This window comes from Anoplopoma fimbria, chromosome 18, assembly GCF_027596085.1.
Source record: "Anoplopoma fimbria isolate UVic2021 breed Golden Eagle Sablefish chromosome 18, Afim_UVic_2022, whole genome shotgun sequence".
In the NCBI taxonomy this organism is placed as follows: Eukaryota; Metazoa; Chordata; class Actinopteri; order Perciformes; family Anoplopomatidae; genus Anoplopoma; species Anoplopoma fimbria.
In genome coordinates, this window is record NC_072466.1 from 13,491,745 (window position 1) to 13,512,840 (window position 21,096).

At 38.6% G+C, this 21,096-nt stretch overlaps 1 protein-coding gene across 1 annotated transcript in view; it reads left to right on the plus strand.

The window, feature by feature from the left end:
• The window catches only part of rngtt (RNA guanylyltransferase and 5'-phosphatase), an 81,375-nt gene that overhangs the window by 28,598 nt on the left and 31,681 nt on the right, over positions 1-21,096 (plus strand). Inside the window, exons 10-11 of the mRNA XM_054618230.1 lie at positions 1,270-1,341; positions 9,768-9,932. Coding sequence (XP_054474205.1) covers positions 1,270-1,341; positions 9,768-9,932 — 237 coding nt within the window. The remainder of the gene's footprint in view (positions 1-1,269; positions 1,342-9,767; positions 9,933-21,096) is intronic.

Here is a 21,096-nt window from a genome sequence, read left to right on the forward strand (position 1 = left end):
ACTAACATCTTTTCACCACAGCCCCAAACAATTATTTCAACCATCACAAAATCTGTGTAAACCGTCAAAAATTCTAAATATGATCATTTTACTTTATCTATAATGGTTATTTGCACATTTTTTTTAATTATAGCAAATAAAGTATTATAGTTTTATTTAAATACTTGCTTTGATAAAAAAAAAAAAAATCTTGGTTTAAGTAGTTTAGAGCTAGTGTTAGGAAGTTAAATAGGTCATTAGTCACAATTGCTCTGAGCATCATGCATGCGAGTGAATGACAATATGATAACTGAGTGATTAAGTTAGTTCCTTCAAATGGTTTACTGTTACAGCTTATTTTTCACTCAAGCTGAAGAACTTCTATATAACCGGCTAAAAACACAGAAATATGATACTGACTGGCCGGTCAGCTGAAAAATGGCCTGTCCGATCGATTGGTGCTTCTCAACCCTAACACTACCTTGTTTGTTCAGTTGGGTTCAAAATGGATGCCGAGTGTTGATATAATTGCCAAGCCTTTCAGCAACTTCTCACCTGCCTCCCCTCTACCTTTCAGTGACAGCAGAAGAAGCATAGTTGGTCACCTGAAAGTTTTATGAGGGACAGGGGAATGAATGTAGTGCTCTAAATGTAGTGCTTCGCTTTTAAATATATACCTGGTAAAGCGTCTGAGTTGAGACCTTACTTTCGCAAACGGTACTTCAGCTGCGGTGATGTCTGCATCTCTGCTGTCACTATATCGGCTGGTTGTGTAACAGTTCTTTGAAAAGTTTCCCACGTGTGTGTTGGGTGTCCTGCACCACCGCTGCACCTGACTTTCAACTTGAGAGTCTTGCATTATAGATGCGCATTGCTATTTCTGCTTCATGTCCTTCTTTACCATACACACACACACACACACACACACACACACACACACACACACACACACACACACACACACACACACACACACACACACACACACACACACACAAACACACACACATATACACACACGGCAAACACCCACCTCCCCTATTCCTTGCTATCCCCCTCATCCCTGCAGGCATCTCCCTCTCTGAACATTCACCCTCTTGATAGCGCTCACCCCCTGGTGTCCCACTGTTTTCATCCTCCATAACTGCTCTCACAAAGGAACCACATGTGATCTTAATTCTGCCCAGATAAAGGACTTTTCTTCCTATATATTTTGTACTTCTCCTCCCCTCAATCATGTATACTTATCTCAATAACAACAATGTCTATCTCTTGTCTTTATCTGTGCAGGAGATGATCATCGACAAGGTGAATGGTCAGCCCGTCCCCCGCTATTTGATATACGACATCATCAAATTCAATGTGAGTAGCCCCGGGCCGTTTAGGAATGTGTTGTCTTTTCTTTGAGCTATTTCTCCTGGGAATCTGACAGACTAAGAGGTCAGACAGAATTAACCAACATAATAAACAAATAGAAACATTTGAAGCATGTGTGGTCTATCAACAGCTCCTTCTGCCCTCTCCTTTTAATTTACTGTTAACAAGGGTCTAGTTTAGCAGAGGAAATTGTAATTTTTGCGGCTTGGTCTCTCAGCCGTTGGTAGAATACATAATCAGTGCAAGCTGTCGGCTGTTCGTCGGTATAAAGCTTTGATGGGATTTTATATCCTGCTAGTCTGAAATATTTAATTCCCCGTTGGGTTGCTTCAAGGCTCTATAGCAGGCAGCAGAGCCGTGCTCATTCAGGCTCTGCAGTATTTGCACATGCATGACCAAGCTGTGTCAGTCTGCATGTTGGAGGGAAGCGCGTGACTCTGCTTAACCGCCACACTGTCACGTACTAGAAGCGCACTTTACTAAAGCCTTACCTTAGGCACCACACTGGGGCTGAAGGGCGTCTGACCCACACTGAATATTTATAAGCTAGGTCTTTGTGCTTTTACCACTTAAATTGGTTTTGCTGAACTAAAATGTTATTAAATATTAATCTAAACTTTAAACATTGTCAGAGTCACTGTGTTGGGTTGAGGTGAAGCTGATCATCAGTCCATTACATGAATTATAGCTGGGCAGCAGTTATTCTCCTGGTGCATCTGTACATGGGAAATTAGCTTTTATGTGTAACAGGATGTTTTTACTGTCGAATTGTAAAATGCTTATATGCTTATAGTATTAAAAAGCTTGGGACCGAATCATTTCTATACAAATGCTGTTTAAATATTTTGCTTATACTAATGAAGTAGTCCAATTACAGTGTTCATTTTGGGTCCTTTTGATACATGACAGCATATTGGGGGGGAAAAGTTAAACTACTGTCTTTTTTATTTTTTGTATTTTATTCCCAAGACATGCGACTGTAGCCTACTTAAATTCATGGTAACCTGTCTGGCTGGTGCTGAGTGCACTTTGAAACTGTGACGGGGCAAAGAAAGTAAATGTCTCTCAATGAAACAAGTTGTCTCCTTCAAGCCTGTGACAAACTGCCAAAAACAAGCCAATGCACTGCAGCAGCAAAACTGTTCCTCAGCTACCTCATTTAGTCAACTAAAAACAACGAGAAAAAGTCTTGGCTGCTAGTGATGGAGACAGGAAACGAATGCAGGCGAGAAAAGCACATGTGGATGAAGCTGTCCTTTTTAAAAACAGCTCAAGCTAATTAAAAACAACTTCCGTATTTTGAAACTGTCAACAAAAGTAATTAAATAGTGAAGCTCTCTGTTTGAATACTTTATATTAATGTAAAATATATACAAATTTCTATTTATGGTTATCTGCATGAGAAATAAATAAAAATAAAAAAAAAAGATTTTATAATAATCATCTGCTTATAGTGATCAATCGGACCCGTGCAGATGTAATACCTACAAGAGGTTTCCACTGTATATTATTTTGACATGGCCATTCGTCTTGAGAACTGCCTCAGGACCGCATTTAAGGGCTGTTAATTGCTAACACTTTTCCAAACAGTAAATTAATTCACCCCTTCAACCAATGCTGCTAATGGCAAGCAGACAAGCACCGAGACAAATGAGCAGACGGTTTGCTCTAAGCAAGCCTCAGTTTAGCAGCCTCTTACTTAGAAAAACTTGATGAATACCTCAGGATGAGGCGGAGGAGTAGGGTTACTCCTTCCATTATGTTTGTCTGTAGCCTCCTTTTCTCCATTGATCAGGAGGGTCAAACATGCAAGCGGCTCAATAAAGGCTCCAGTGGTGAGGGGAACGTCTCTATAAAATGGTGCAGAGGTTAGCAGCTCCACATGGCTGCCCCCCCCGAGCCATCAGTGAAGCGCTCTTGTATTGATCCTTGCCAGCCATTATTAGCCTGCTCCATTATCTGCGGTGGGCCGCTCCCTGGCACCGAGGCTCAATCCCGAGACCGAGGATGGAAATGCAGCAGGAGGGAGAGCACGCCACCTGCCAAGCCCTACGTGACACCTTACTTGTTTGGAAAGTCACACACAGCACTGTCCGGGGATTCTTGTTGATTAGAGCGTGATGAGAGGTGTGTGTCCTCTCGCCGTGATGGGTGATTAAGCAGGGAGTGAAGGGTCAGACTTTACTGTTTTGTGGATACACTGTGCTGTTCATGTCAGAGCAATTTATATTTTCGGTCATCAGTCAATGTTATTATATTGGTAGTACTGATGTGTACCTCTCTGACCATGTAACTGACTGACCCTGACTATCACCCTGAGACATGGAAGGAATCTATTTCTGCTCATGCTGCAAACTATTAAAAGCCTTTTTTTGTGTCCTCCTGGAAAGTTGTTACAGCTCGTCAGTCCCTGTCGGCTCCCCCGCTGTGGGGGAACTGACAAGATGTGATGAAAGCACCACCACAATTACATATAGGTCCTTAATTTTGAGGTTACTATAGAAAGCTATTATCTAGAAATAAAACTGTGGAGGTTTTCACTCGACATCACCGTCAATGTCCTGACACTTGATTGATCCCGTGATGTTTTATCTTGCCAAAAGTAATCTCATTTTAGTTGGAGAAAGATAATCATCTCAATCAGATTAACAGCCGAGCAGATAGAATGCTTGTGAAATTCACCCAAAAAACATTACCTTTGGAGGTATGGAATGCTTTACTGATTTCAGCCCCATTTACTTCCACTTGAGAAGTTTGTCTGCAGGTACAGTCTGTCGCTCTGCAGGGCTTTGCCACCCTAAGAATAGTCCATGGTCTGCATCATTCCTTTCAAACCGAAGGCAGCATCACTCTAGTGACGCACTGCAGATAAGAAGAGGTACAGGTTGACCGGTAAACACTAGTACTGGTATCAAGGTGTTATTGCTCTCTAGCAAGTATACACCACTAGTGTCTAACAATGACTTTACAGGAAACGGAAACGTCGTTATTAATTTGCTCATAAATTGCACCACATCCTCGTAACTCTGCTGGGACTTTCATTTGCATTTTACCCGTGATTATCTTCATCAGACTTCCATGTTGATCATGTGGTGTAACATGTGGAGATTGATTAAGGAATGAAAGTGGTTATTATGGGGATATTTGTACTAAAATGTAGCTGAGGAGGCAGTTATGTAATGAGGCAGTTCGTTTTATGCAATGCATTTTCTATAGGATATACTAATGTACTTTGTTATCAACCCCTACCACTGGCTCAGATGTCTTCTAATTACCACGGCTGACCCAAAGAATGTTTTGTGTTGTTTTACTGGTTTTCATTTGAAAAAAATGTCAGTGTTTGGCATTAAACATGTAGTATCAAAGTATCAAAACGTCTGTTCTGAAAAAAGTGCTTCTCTCTTTCTGCAAATTATCTTGCAACTATGTTTAAATACAGTGATCTGACATCTCATTGCTGTGTTTGAAATGCATTTCCTTAACTGTTTTGGAACTCAATCTGAGATGAAGAGGTAAGCCCATTTGCGTTTGTTAATGAGTAAGTAAGTGTCTCATAAAGGAGCAGAAACGCTAGGCTACAGGGACTACATAGACCATAAATTGTGGCCTACGACCTGCCAGTCTACATCTGTACATAAGTACACAAGTAAGGCTCTCGTAATTCAGTGGCCAGATAATGAAGACCCTAGCTCATAATGATAGGCACTAAGGGAAGGTGGTGGAAAAAGATGGAAGCTCTCCTGTGGGCAAGGTCTGATTTAAACCTGCTCACGTTAATTTAGATTTAGAGCTAGAAAAGGCTGCTGTGTTCAGACAGCTCAACACCAACAACAAAGAAACATAGAGGATAGACCAACATAAGAAACATGGAGTGGAAGTCATAGTTTGAATGGCATTAACATGTGTATGTAGGTAGGTAGGTATATTTTTGTATCTGCAAAAAGATACTGCATGTGCAATAGTTTTGGCCCTATGATTCAAATGGATACAGTATGTGTTTATAAACAGTTTCAGGCCAAAACAGCCTAAAAGCCTTTTTGTAAAAAAAAAAAATAATAATCCCAAGGGAAGCTGCACATTAAGCTTCGTTGAGTGGTCCCAACGCTGATTTTGTCACCTTGGTATAATGTAATTTATTCCAAATCATCCCAGGCAGTCACACAGCTTTTAACAATATTCCCAGCACTGTCAGAGTTTTCTTTTTAACATGTTATTTGCCGTAGTCTTTAGGGCATCCGTCAGCCTCTACAGCCTCACACTGAAGAAGGCTTTATTTCAGGTTCTGCTGCTCTCTAGTTTTTAACATTGAATGAGTATCTATATATAGAGAGAGAGATTCTTTATGCACACTTTTCAATTTACCCATTATAGGGTCATGTAAGAAATCCACTGAATCGTTCCTTGTTGGACATGAATACAATGTTTTTAGTTTTTCCATTTGTGATGAATGCATCTGTCGATTCATGTTCCATTATATAATGTTGAGTATTTTAAGAATCTTTAAAATATGGTGGTTAAACTCATTACCGTATGTTGAGAAAAGTGATATACATTTATTGTTAGTTAGCACAGCTAGCATATGCTTGTATCTTAAACTGACTGAGATTTGTACGGGTGCAATTTAGGATTGTATTTATGATCTACTTATCTGCAGAGTAGTTTCTTGATCAACTGTTGAACAAATGTTGAGTCTATGCAACAAGTTTTTTCTCCACATTGCTTGTTAGAATACAATGATATTCAGTTTACTATTACATAAGACAAAGACAAGCAGCACATTTTCACAAGTGAGAAGTTTACTATGGAATCGTTTCATTGGTGAGCTTTACAGTACATGTGTAGTAATTGGAGATGATATAGGCAGAGGCTTCCTCAGGCGATCTGCACTATCAGCATCAGAGCAGATAAAAGCATTTCTTTATAGATTAGTATCAGTTACTATACAAACAGCCATTGCTGTTGCTTGTCATAAATGGTGCAGTGTGCTTTTAAAACAGTGGCTCTGGCCTAGCTCAAACCCACAGTGATGACATTAAGTCAAAGTGTAGCAGCACAAATAAGTACATGGCCATCGAGAAGTATCACCTTTTGAACCAGATCAAAACAATCATAAGGGAATTTCACCGATATGATCGGTCTTTTTTCCCGGAAATGTGGGATAAACAAGATTCTTGTCGTCTGTATTTTTACTGTTGAACAGGCGTGGACAGCACATGCCTTGAATCATCCGCACTTACATCTTGTTCTGTCCTGATAACACGGCTGACAGACGGTGCAGAATGTGTGGGACATGATACCAGCTGTTGCTCCAGGAGAATATAGTGTGTGTGTTTTTATTTTTTTTGCAGTCAAACTGAAAAAGAAAAACAAGTCCTCCAAGTGCAGCTTAATTTAGAGTTTTTCAAACTTTTTTTTTTTTTTTTACTTTTTATTTGCCTTTGACCTTATTTGTTGATGCCAAACTGTCCTTGTCGAGTTATGGCTGCATCGAGTAAGTCGGATTGACTCTGAAACAGAGACACAATCATGGCATAATACTTGATTATCATGTTCTGTGGGCTAATGTGTAACCAGACAATTGCTTAATTAAACATGCAGCAGACACAGGGCAACGTGGGCATCGCAAAGGAGTTGTTTCAGGCCTCCTGATGATTGCTAGTGCAATATCTATTCTACCTTTTACCTGTTGTGGACCATAAACCCCTTAGATTGATTAAATACTTAATTTTACATGGGCTTAAACACATTTTTGAGTCCAGAATAATAGTAAAATTGCTCATCACCCATTCTCAGAGCCCAAGCTGACTAAGTTGTTTATTTTGAATTCAGGCAATTCAATTTATAATCATATAAATTAGAGAAAACCCAAAAGCTACAAATCATTTGATTTGAGAATCTGGAACATAGAGCATATTTGGCTATTTTGTTACTTCAATTACCTTAACGGTTACTTGTTTTTCAAATTGCTATTATAAGAGCTTTTTCTGTCAGTCATCAAAAATTTCAGCTCTAAATTTTTACCACGGCTTCACCCCTACATGGTGCTGTCTTCATTCAAAATTGAGTAAAATATTCTCATAAGTAACACATTTCTATACATTTCACAGTCTTTGACACTGTAATGGCTTGTTTCTATACACAGAGCTGGCACTTGGTTAAATATGTTTTGTCATTTATTAGGCTTGACATTGTAATTGCTTACATAAGACTGCGCTGATCTTTTTATACTGTTTTTTGTAAAATATGTGTGACTCACGAGACAGGACAGTCTAGTAATTGTATCTAATCTTAACTAATTATTGGCCATCCACCTCCTCATCCCCTTTGAAATGAAATTGCTTTCCTCCCCCTGTGGTCCAATAATTCCATAGAAGGCTCTTGAGAAAAGAAGTGGCCTTTACCAAACAGTAACAGAGCAGAATACAAATTCCCCCAAGTCACACCTTCTTGCTCAGTGCCTCTCAATATAGATCAGGAAATACTGATCCATAACCCACTTGTGTAGGCACAATAAAGGTGTATATGTTTATTTTTTGTTATTGGAAGACTTCTTTTTTAAAAGGGTAAAAACACACAATGTCCACAAAGAAAAAATTGCTTAATGTACACAGAAAAATCTTAGAATTTACAAAAGAAGCCAAATGCTTGTCTGGTATCCCTCCCAGTGTTAAACACACAGCTTTGATTAAAGGTTTACAGTAGAGCAAATCATTTTTTCATAAATTATTCCATTCCTTTTTCCCATCAGCAAATCTAATGCTTCCTTTTGTAATCATATATTAACTGTGTAAATAACTTTTAATAATGCCTTCTTTATTCGAAGGAGCAAAGAGTTACCGTTTTCAAGTCATCAAGAAAACATCCAGTTTGGGTGAAAGATTTGAAATGTGACAAAACATTTGTAAGTGCACGGAAATCATTTTTAAATAGGCTTTTCTGCACATGATGGCCGGGTGACGTAGAGAGTGTTTGCCTCTCATCAATTTATCAGTCTCTTGGCAGCAAATTAAAAGACAGCTTGGTTGCTGAGTTTGAGCTCCGTCTTTTCCTTTCCCATAACTTGTGAGCAATATTAAATGTCAAATTGTTGTCATACATTTAGTCTGTGTCCATCTGGCAATATTTATAAAAATATTTTGTCCTCTACTTTTAGTTTTTTTTTTTTTTTTTTTTTTTTTTTTTTTTTTTATGCTGATAAAAGTGAGTCAATGGGGTTTAATCACTTTGTCAATTGAAAAACAGAGATATGTTGTGGTGGCCGTCAGTTGACTGGAGTCACAACTCCTCTGCCCCCGTTTAACACTTAAAAATGGTCATACAGTTCTGCTTCTTAAATTTGTTCCTTGGCTGTTCTTATTTTCCAGCCAAGTTTGCTTATTGATAACTAGAAGCAGCAGTGGCCCTGTCTGTCTGACGGCTCAGGTCGCTGTTCTTATCCCTTGAGAAGAAGTAGCTGACCAATGAGGGGAGGTAGCTGTTGTCATAGTGACAACGGAAAAAAAAAAACGATTTCACTGCACTGTCTACTTTTTGCGTTGACATTCCCATGAGCTCAGCTGTTGTAAAGGTCTTGTTGTTTTACTGTATGCGCCTGCATACTGCTCGGCTAGGTTCTAGCTATGAATAGGAGCTGTATGAAGAGACTTAGATTGTTTATATTGATTCTTTGAGGATGTTATTGTGCCTGCCAAGGTTGCATAGTTCTTTTTATTTGAGTAATTCATTTATCCTTTGCTCCATAAATTGCCAGAAAATAGTAAATATCCATAATTTTCCCAATTTTACATAGTCACTATCTCATCAAAAATGTATCATATTAAAACCTAAAGAAAAGAAAAAAGGAAACCAGAAATATTCACATTTGACAGGCTAGAACCAGATAGTTTCGGACATTTTTACTTGATCAGTTTTTCTCTCAAGTAATTTTTTTTTTTATCACGATAGAAATTTGTATTTTCTGTCAACCAACTCGTTTTTTAATTTTCAGCGCTAATCCTGTTTCTCATCACCATGTTCCCAAATGCATGGAATAAAAAGGATTCCAACAAAAAGCTGCAATAAATATAACTTAGAGTTGGTGTATAGGTCTATTCTTAAAATATCTTTCTTGTTCTGACTCACAATAGTTAAGTTAGATGAACAGTGTTGCCATGGCAGTGGATTTACAGCTCATTAATCTGTAAATTCCAAAGTGATTTAGTATGTATGTTAGATATATGCTATTGATTTAATATTGGAGATAGTGCACAGTGCAGCCTAAATAGACTATACTATTCTGTATTATTTTATTGATTGTATTTAAATTACTTTTCTTTATCTGTTTAGCAAAGAGTACACATAGTTTGTGTGTCTAATTTAGTTAATTTCCAGGTTACTTTAAGAGATGACTGAGTTTGTTTTTTGTGTTTCAGGGACAGCCTGTCGGCCAGTGTGATTTCAATATCCGGCTGTTATGCATAGAAAAGGAGATCATTTCACCCAGGATGGAAAAGATGAAGATTGGACAGATCGACAAAACCAAGGAGCCCTTCAGTGTCCGAAATAAACCTTTCTTTGACATTCATGCAGCACGGAAGGTAACGTGAACAAAAGCATCTTTTACACTTTCCAACCCATTTTTCTCCCCATTTATTTCACAGATGTGACCAAGTCAAAACACACAAATACATTTTAATACAGTTAACTCAAAATTCTTACCTCAAACTCATCTCCAAATGAAATATGTGTTTCAATGCCCCAGTTGAGGTGCCAGAGAGAGAAAGCAATTGAAAGACATCTATGTACCAGCTTCTTTTGGAAAGCACATATTCCCCAGAATAAGGAGACTGGCCTCCCCCTAGAGTCGGGCCTAAGGTGCTTTACTCTAAAAGATGCTGGAGAGGCCATTTTGGATTGTCCAGCTATTTTTTCTGTGTATTGTAAACTTAGGGAAGGCTGACCATTTCCCTTCAGAGTCCTTCTGGGGATGGAGAAATTGAGTTTTGGGATGTTGTCATTCACACTTTGTATAACTGGAGTGAGAGCTCAGTATTTGTGGAATTTGAGCTCAACCAAGATTTAGTCTTGTAGCAGATTCCGATTTTTATGCAGCCCATTTTCCAGAAACCAGCTAACCTTTTTAGGAATTAGCTGGAGGACCCAGTTTCTAAATGTCTCGTTCTTGGCTGTAAACAAGTCAATACTTTATGGCTAATACCTCTAATAGCCCATCAACTGTCATGGGGCTGTTTGCTGTAATGGGTATCTTTAATTGGTCAAACACGTTTCTTGAGCCTTCTTCCTCCTATATTTTTGACTTTGGAATACACCATGACGTATAATAAGTTAATGTGAAAAGATGGCAGGGGAATAAAGCATGACAATACACTGCAGATGAAAGTCATTATTGTTTTTATTATAAATTCTCTGGACTATTTTGCTTCAGATCGTATTTTTTGCATTTTCCATCCAATTGTGAGACAAAAACTAACGGCTAGTTCACAGGCTGAGGACAGCAAAGTTTTTATCCTCTGAATAGCTGTTAAGCCTTCATCAAAGGCCTGCACTTGTGCCCTAATATCAGGCCTGTGGGAGGTCAGAGCACAATTAATTTGATGTTTGGTCGGGCCAAGATCAGTGGAAATCTTGGCACTGCACATTCGCTGTTGATCAAAGTATATGAAGGCGGGAAAGTTTTAGACATTTCTTTGTTGTGGTCGCATTTCTTCCTCTGCCAACACCGATATCCTGGTTTCTTTGTACTTTGTTAAATTCTTAGTATGAATAGTTGGGTTACCTTTGGCCTAACCCTTGGCTGTCTGCTCCTCTAAGAAATTGTATCAAAGATCAACCCCCCCACCCTCAGAGGGGGATGTTGATGAAGATACTCTAGGAATTAAGTCACTGGAACTATGTCTGGTTTCTGACTGCTCTATTGTGGTTTACAGTTGCCATCTGCTCCCCATACAGTCATATCTCTGTTGTATGGGACATTAGAAGAGGGAAACTGGAATCTGGCTTATTAATTCATAGCATTACAACCCTCCACTTCATGGCACATCAACCAGAAAGTCCTTTAAGGGATATTTCAGTCACAGACTAGAGTTGTATGATGGCTTTTGTCTGTTGCTAGGCTGCTGTTTATCAGCTCAGGCTCTTACACATTCATGTCTCCATTTCCCACCAATTGGGACCATTTATTCTTTATGCTTCCACCACTTGTCCAATTATCTAACAAAGGCCCTCATTTTGTACCACAGAAATTCTACATTGGCACAACCAGAAAACACATTTTGGAATTTCCCCTTTGTTAAGGTTGAATGGACTTGGCTGACAAAATGCATTTTGTGTATAAAAATAATTCTGAATTTTATGGACCTTCAGAACTCAGTTGGTGTTGTCTGTTTGACAGTTAATTGCTTTTTGCATATTTAGCCTCTCACTTACAGTACATAATCTAAATGCTGCTGAAAAATATGAATGCTTTTAAATGTCATAATGACAGCAACAAACTGATAAATAATGTGAAACTGTCACATTTTTATATATTTGCTTTTTGTGTTTGCCTCTGTTGACAAATTTGTTGTGGTGCCATATTCTATTTTGTAAGAATGGATTTAATTGTGCTCCATTAGATTATGTTACGTATCATGAGTTGCTTAGATTACACACAGGTGGACTTTATTTACTTACTTACTTCTGAAGGATAGTAGTAGCACTAGATCTTATCGTATTAAGGGGCTTCGTGGCAAAGGTGGTGAAAAGGCACATGCCACTTCTCAGTTTTTAAAATTTTAGAAATTTTAGAAACAAGTGTTTTATTTTTTTTGCCATTGAACTTCAACAATTTTGACTATTTTTGTGTGAGGCTACTACATAAAATTCAGATAAAATCTACTTTAATTCCAGGTTGTTATGTAACAAAATAGGAAAAACATCAAGGGGGGGGGACCATTTGAGACCTTCTCTAAGGTGTACCCTGTTTGAATAAGCCTAACATTTGCAGAAAGCGTACAGTAATTAAATGTAACTCAGATTTATTAATGTCCCATTTGATAACTTTAAAATTACAAAAGGATATTAACTGGTATTAATTTGTCCTTGTTCTTTGCAGAATATCTCATATCCTTGGCTCATTTATCATATTTCTCAAGAAATTAGGTGTCAGCTGAATAAAGTTTCCCCTAATGAAACCGGTATCTCGAGTTGACACCAGACCATCACCCACCTCCTCCCAGGAGCCCAGATAGGAGAGAATGACTTAAGGTGACAGAATGAGTTTCTTACCTGAGAGTAGATCTCATCTTGAAATACCCTTTTGAAATGAGATTGAATTTGGATAGAGACCTAAAAAGTAGTTATCTGTAGACTTTTGCAAGACTGCAGTGTTTTTTTATGGAGCTTAAACGTAATCACGGCGGCTGAGATAAAGGTTTAGAGTATGTACTGAATACAAAATAATGAAATCACGTTGAATCGCTGATGTGCATTATTGCAGAGTGCCTATGTTGTTTGGTGGGCTGTTGGTTGTCTTGTACTGGGAGCTACTTTGCTGCTGCTGTTTAATCAAAAGATCTTTTAAAAGTGGGACCAAAAGTAGTCAAAAGACTCTATCTTGACTGCTGTTTATGGACTTGACAGGCACATTGTCTAAAACGTGTTTTGAGTGACTGGTTAAGGATGCCAAGATGCTCCATAGAGCGAGTCAGCGAGTCTTTTGTTGGGAAACTTTTGAATGACATGTGATACTGCCCTTTCATTAAGGTTTTGTGTTAAATGTGTTGTATTTTTCTTTTATCTCATATTTATCGCCTTTTTTATTGGTCCCCTTTTTAAGTGTGTCTCTATAGTTTGCTTTTATTCATTAATTGATTGATTGTATTAAGACATTTTTTTTCAATTTAGTGGCTGGGCAACACTAATGTCCTTGTGGCCTATCTGTGAGTTTTTGTGTTTGTCACTAGTGTTGTTGCAGCAGTATGTATAATATACGTATGTTGTGGGCGCTGACCTCACAGTGCATGGGTGACTAAACTGGTTTCCCCTCTAGACCTGAATAGTTTATCTAATTTAATTGAATTATAAACCTACCTTTAGGATCTTTGCGATCCTTTCCAGACTATCCTGACATTTTGTGGATTTCAATATTCTGATTGTGTGTTTCCTGATAGAGTCATACTCCTTCCATGCCAAGTTTGTGGTAAGGGTAAAGCTTATTGTTTTCTACATCGTGGTCTCAGGATTATCATTAATATAATTGTGGTGTGTTCTGTGTCACATGTGGCTGTCATGTGGCCCTAATGTCTACATATGATGGGTTGCAGAATCAGTGCAGAGTTAAAGCTAACACAAGTCTTGACATGAGTTTAGATCTGTCACGATTACAGTTGGACGATATATTGTCCCAGAAATAATTGCGATTAACAATATTATTGACATTCTAAAACATTTTTATGCCACTGATATAAGGATATTATGATGGCTATTAGATGCTATTAGATGCACTTTGAAAAGGTTGCCACAGATGTAAACCAATTTCAAATAGACAATATTACATTACATTTTGTGTGTAAATCTCAGCGTGCACTGCAGCTCAGTCTGTTGCTTGTGTAGAAGGCCAAAGTGTTGATCCCAGACAGCATGTCGAGTAACTGCAGCCAACCACGTAACTTCACGAGGGCTCCATTGTCATTAACAGACATCGAATCCATGTAAATGTCCCCTTCATGGTCTTGCTCTTTGCAGTTTTGTAGTTGCCAGGCCAGATCAAAAACAGCATGTCTCATTAGTGGAGGGCTGTCAGTCTGCAGGTTTCCCTGTTGGCCACTGACCTCACCTCTGTTAGCTGTCGAGTCTGCAGCTGTTTGAGATGGAAAGGCATGACCTTGGGTCTCCAACCTCTCTTTTATGTGTGTGTGCTTTAACAAAATCAAGCTTTGGTATTGTGTTGAATCCAAGCTGGATATCTGATTTAGTTTGTGGTGTATCCATGCCTTCTTTATCAGCTCAAATACAAATATAGATGTGTATTTCTGTCACTTCACAATATTGTCATAAGCCTTTTGCTCGAGAATGATTAAAGCTTCCTTATTGGCCTGTAAACCTACAGAATCTTATTTGTTAAAATGAACAGCAAAATGTGGGAACTCTTTCGGCGGGGAAAGATAAACTTTTCATGTCTCACAGCTGCTGTCCTACTTAGTTTATGAAATACTGTGCAAATAAAGCATTCCTCTGCCTTGGTGATACGCCAAACCTCCACTGTAAGGTTCAAGAACAAGCTGCCCTTTATCACCTGCATCCTCTCTCTCTTTCTGCTGCACCCACTCACAGAGGGAAACATGTTGACTGTTGTATAAGGGCTAAGGATGCTTGGAAGAAAACACAACATGGACTTGATGACTAATGTTTGTGTACCTCAGTTTGCTTTGATATTTGATATTTGATATATATTTTTGTTCAAAGCCCCCAAGACATTACGCAACATCTGATGATGCACAGCACATCCATACAGTAGAGGTCTGATTCACTGGAGAGAGATCGGATGAATATGTGGCAGGCATCGAGGGGAGCGGCTCATTTTATTTGTTATGCTTGCCTGCTCCCGTTGTGCCTTCCTGGGCTGATGTACTCAGGGAAAGGAACAAACATCCTCTGTTTCTTGTCAACAGGTGTTTTTCTTCAGATGTTCTTTGGACATTTTTAGTTCATTCTGCATTTGACCACCTACTCTGTCTTTAATCTGCTGTCTGCCTTCTCTGTTTGTCCCAATTTGTTGACGTCATGAGAACCTTGCTCTCCTGTTCTGAGACAAACAGCACTGCTGCTTTAAAAATACATACACATTTTTTCTTGAATGCTTAATTTTTAAGATATCTAATGTAATCATTTCTGTGTTATGCTTATTTTAAAGTCAAATTTATCCGATTTTATTTTAGGATATATAAAATACAGTGATACTATTATGATTTTGTGTGTATTTTCAGTGGTGGTATGGGAGTACATTTATGCAAAAACCAAAAAAAAGTAGTTATATTTTATTAGTCATCACACACAATACAATAAGTATAAACAGTCTAGACAGTTTAGGCAAAGTAATTACGAGTGAGAGTAAAGTAATGAATGAAAAGGAGCATCCTACATTCTTATCACCTTATATTTTGGGGAATTTTTGTACGTCAATATATGGTGGTAATGTTTTTATTTAGTCTATGATGAGGAAACCACACAATTCTCTATTCCCACTGTATGTGTCATGAGTGAACAATTGCTGTTTTTGTGCCTTGTGTGGATGGTGCACACAAGGCCTAAAAACTAGCTAGACTTTTTTCATTTGTTCATCTCTGCTTAGGCAACTATTTTGCTCATTCAAGGATAATTTATTGTTAATATGGTCTCTGTAAAGATGTGGGCACAAAAGTCACAGACATTCTGCTGCTGGGTTATCCTGAGCTTTACTGTGATCTGGCATAAGCAAGGAGCAGATTGGGTGATAGAATAGCCTAAGGTCAGTTTAGCTTCCATCTCTGCTCTCCACCCTCTTGACTCCTTTATTTCTGGTCTGTCTGAGTGGTTCGGCAGTTCTCATCATAAGGTCCGCGCCCCAGGAATTAATCCAATCTTCCTTGCTTCCTTTTCCAATGTTGATGAGTGTTTTCTGGCATATGTCATTAATGCTCCAAAAATGAAGTAATATTTATTGGAAATTTCTGACATCCAGCTAGAAAGCAAAGCTCAGGGCAGAGTCTCTTCTCCTACTGTAAATTAGACAGCACACATGCTGGTGGAGCCCAAAGAAGGGCTGCCTGGTGGTTGTTGCCTTTTCACACTTACTCTTTGTCTGCTGTCTGTATGAATGTGTCTGAGTGTGTGGGCTGTGCTCAGCACCGCTGTGTGTTTGTGGTTGATGGTTTATCTTTTCTCTCCCGGAGACAGGCCGGCGAGGTGTCTAACTGGCAGTAGTACAGCTTCAGCACAGAGTCCCATCTCTGCAACATGAGAACTTTATCCTTGTATGGTTTCTTTTTTGGGGAATTAACTGCATTATTGTCGATTTCACTATTCTGTCCCGCCAACTTTTGCACCCTCAACTCTTCTGAAGGGCATCAACGTTTTAATAGCATGCCTGATAGTGACCTGCTATCTAAACTGTCATCCTCTGTTTCACACACTCTTCAGGCTTAGCTGTTATCTGAGCGTAAACACGTTATTTGAAACCTCTTAACAAAAGTATATAAATAAATTATAGTGGGTACATCCATTGTCTGTTATCCTGAAAAATATATATTTTTTCCGTTAAGCTTAAAATGATTAGTCAATGAAAAGTTTACTTTGTCAGAAAATGAAACGCCAGCTGTTTTGATTGTAGATTATGCTTTTAAGTACAACATTTCTGTCTCTAGCTTCTCAAATGTAAATATTCACTTTTTTTATTAGTCTTTGTCTTTGTTAGTCTTTGACATTTTACAACATTGGCTTGTGCTCTGGAAACTTGTGATATAATTTGCTGACATTCTACGGAACAATCGATCAACTGATAAATCCAGAAATAGTCTGTAGATTGCTCTAATGAAAAAAAAAAAATTACTTGCAGCTTTCTTTCAAATTGTTTTCTATTATTTCAGGCAGAATTCCGTATGGGAAAGAGACTTTAGTTTTATTAATGTAATGTTGGCATATAGTGAATGTAGTGGTGGGGTATAGAAACTTTTCGTTGAGCCCAATTCAAACCCATCTCCCTATTAACACTGATAACCAGAGCTTATTCATGTTGATGGCCATTTCTGATGATAAAAAAAGAAACTGAAACAAAACCCAAGATTGCCTGAAACTTTGACTCAGCTGAGATTATGAATTTCAGGGCAAACCCTTCTTGGTTCCTCAGGTTACAATAACTTGCTGCTAACTTTTTCTAATTTCATGGTTGGGGGTTTTAGGTGCTAGTCACTCATCAGGACACTTGTCCAGTCTGCTGCAGGTTTCTTTTTCATATCACAATTCAATTTCATGCAGTGCCCTGATATTTCTCATCACCCTTAGCTGTCTTTTATTATCCCCTCTAGGTCTAATCCTTAAAAATGTAAGGTCTCTGTTCATCTTTTCCCTGTTATCATAAATGTATGATTAAAACTGAATCTTTTTTACGAAATGGCCTATTTCCAATCAAAAGATAAGCTGTCAGAAGACGTTAAACTTCTTCAGACTGTAACCAGCCAGAGGTTTAGCAGCCCTGCCTATGCACTCTGCGGTGTGCATTTCGTTTAATGGGGAACTGCATTCCGGCTTCTGAGCGCATTTCCCATTAGGTCTGAAAGGAGCCTCCAGCAGCAGCCCTGTAGTCTGACTGGAATATCAATCCATTCTTTCCGCATTTGATTCAGCCCCGCACCTAAACCTCCTCAGAGCCACAAGGTTGAGCAGACGGCAGAAAAACCCAAAGACTTCAGAAATGGAAAGTGTGTATCGTATAAGTTCAGGTTTGCTGAGGAAAAGCTAGCGATATCGCACAGAAAATGAGCCACGACATTGTTTTGTAAATTAGAGCAATGCTGGATTGCATTGCATAAGCATATTAATAAACCATAAGGTGTATAATTATTTACCATACATACATGTGGGCTCTTAGCACTTATTACAATTAATAGCATAATTCTCAGACCTTTACTAATGCATGCAAATTACTTACTACTAGTTAAACATCTTAAAATCTTAAAACCACTGGTTCAAAATCCTTTTTATTTATCACGTTCGTCTTTTTTACAATACAGTTTTTAGGCTGATTGTAGTAAACCTATTTTTTTTATGATAAATCTTTACTGCCTCTTGGTTTGCTGTCACCTTGGTTTAAGCCCCCGCCGATGGCACCTTGAGTAGAAATTAGTAGGAAACCTGTTCTGCATTCCATTCACTTCTGCATGTTTTATATTCCGGTGGAACAATTGTACACAAGCCCATACAATCTGTTATTCACACCAAGTTATTGGTATTCAAAGACAAGGTCAAAGCTGTAATTTTCCCAGCTGGGATGCTTTGCTGCAGCTGAACATAAAAAGACAACACAGTCGAAAGTTTTCTTGAAACAGAAATCCAGTTAAATGATCTTAAAAGGTAAAAACAAGAAACTGTCCATAAAAATGCCTTGTCTTAGTAAATGCCCAAGGATCATACATTTTTCCATGATTCACTCTAAATTAGTCATGTTTAGTTAATTAGCCCGGTTGTTCAGCTGGTATATATTTACACATTTTGGACAGACCAAGATCCCCACAGACTGAAGGTATTTGATTGATTTGCTTCTTTTCTCGCCAGATGCATTCACTGTCGGGAATTTTCCCACTCATGCTACAAATGATCACATCTGCTGGGCCATTTATTTGTTCAAGGTTTCTTGACTCTAGATTTGACGAGAGCTGTAATAATCAGTCGATCGGTTTATCAAATGGAAATTAATCTGCAAAAGTTCTGATAACTAATAAATGGCTGGAGTCATTTTTTCAAAAATACCAAATATTCTCTTGTTCCAGTTTCCCAAAGCTCACAATTTGCAGCTATAATCATATACTTATTATAATAAGTAATTGAATATCCGTTGTTTGTGAGACAGAGCAATACATTTGAATCTAACTATGACGCTAATAAATTTTTATATTTTGGGGTTACTGTGTGCAATTTTATTACATTTATTTTTATTTTTATGACATTTAACTTGCATATATTACTATTTTCTGATCTGTTTTTCATTGAGGTAAAATAAAGGGTCAAATAGAATTGATTGCAAGTGATTCTGATTGGCTTACTGAAATAAGCTGCGTTGAAAGACTACATTAGAGTGAAGGTGAATGGCACATTTCATGTCACTTTGGTGCCATCCGGCAAACAACAAGCCAGATATCATTCATCATTGTGTCCTTTTGTGAAATGAGCCCAAACATGAAACACTGGAGAGGAAAATGGTCCGACTTCCATCACTGTGACATCCAGTCTCTCGAGGGGAAAGACATAGCATGTCAGCGGTTGATTTGTCTCCCCGAGCTCTTCCGTTGTCCCGTCTCTGCCCTGGAGTGCGCAGTGAAAGCTTGATCTCTTAATGGGGCTTTGCTGTTCGCCTCTGCCCACACAACCCTACTGTACCAGGCACAACTTTGTGTTTCCTTCCTAGAAAGGTTTACCATGAAAGCAGGGTCGCTGCCCCCTCTCTGCATTATCACTCCGAGGAATTTCCTTAGTGTAGGTGGATTTGTGAGTGGAAGTCTTCTTTCTGCTCATCTTTCCATCCAGGGTTCATTGTGCTTGACGAAGGTGGTGGGTGGGCGTGCTAAGATGGCAAGAGAACTGAAATGGAACTCCCAGATCTAACCGCCTACATGCCGCTCCATCATAAAGGCACCAGTTCTTTTTAGTCTGGCTATCTGCCTTCTCCATGTCAGCATGGTTGTCAAGCTTTGTGTGATCTGCTGTGACTCATTCATCATTCTGGAGAGCACTGATGTTGCTCCGCTTTCTTTTTCAGATAGAGCAGGGAGAGAACATTTTTCTGTGGTTGTGTTGTAGATAAATGTATGCTCGCTCCTCTGAGGGCTGATGACTTCATTTACTTCCCTGGAACACATCTTTTTAGAAGTAGCATTGTTTTGCATCAAAGTAGTTTGAGGAAAGGTGAAATCATCCTGTGGTATAAATATAACCGATACAAGAATTTTTCTCCATCAAAAGCAGTGCTCTGCAGCTGTGTTTTTTGTAAGGGATTCACTGAACCCATTATGGGTTATTTTCTGCAACGGCGAGCTGGAATGAAACCAGAAGGTCCAAGTTCTGTTGAGAAGTAAGATAATAATTCACAATCACATTTTTAGGGTTTGTTTCCATCCACCTATTTTTATGACAGTTAAAGGTGGTAACATGCAAAGACGTGTTGACTGTGCCAACAAAGGCAGGGAAGCACATTGCAAGCAAATGAACATGCAATTATGGAACAATGCAGGATTCAAAATGTTTGTTTTAAATCTGCTTTGTACATGATTTATTAGAAAGGAAATTCTTTCAGCATGTTTGTTGGAACTCAGAGATGCACAAATAAGCACCTTTTAACAATAGAAAGTATGCCCTGAAAACACTTTAAAAAAAAATCTGTAAGCCAGAAAATGCTCATTGAGAGCTTGCAGTGAGTTTCAGATCCTTGTGGAACAGAAGCTTAAACGGCGAGACGTCAGGACTTTAGCTCTCTCTTGATTTCAACTAATAATTCAGACATTTGTGTTTTCATACCGGTACTTTGTATTTTCATTCATCTCATAATATGGATAGATGCTTTGCAGCACATATTATCTGATGAATTACAGTATACAGTAGTATCTGCTCAATTTAAAAAATATATTTTTTTAGGCAGACTAAATGTGTCAGTAGATGGTTACCCAATGAGTAGCTGAGACGGACCAGATTGCTCTAATGCTGCACAAAAAGGCACATGTCAAAGGCATCTTTCGCAAGAGAGCCTGCAGTGCTGCTGTGTATGAAATATTTTGCCAGTCTTGTACCAATGTAATTATGTTATATTACACACTTTCTTGCATTTGTGATTGAGGTTATAAATTGGTTAGTCTGCGAGCAGCACCAGGACGGATGATGATGATCTGTCAACTCCTGGATAGAGAATGCGTCCTCGCTCTGATGAAGGTTGACAGTGTCCGTATCTACTTTGCTATCTCCTAGTCAACAGGCACCTACATTGGCAATGCCTGCTAATTGAAAAGTCAGAGCTGGACA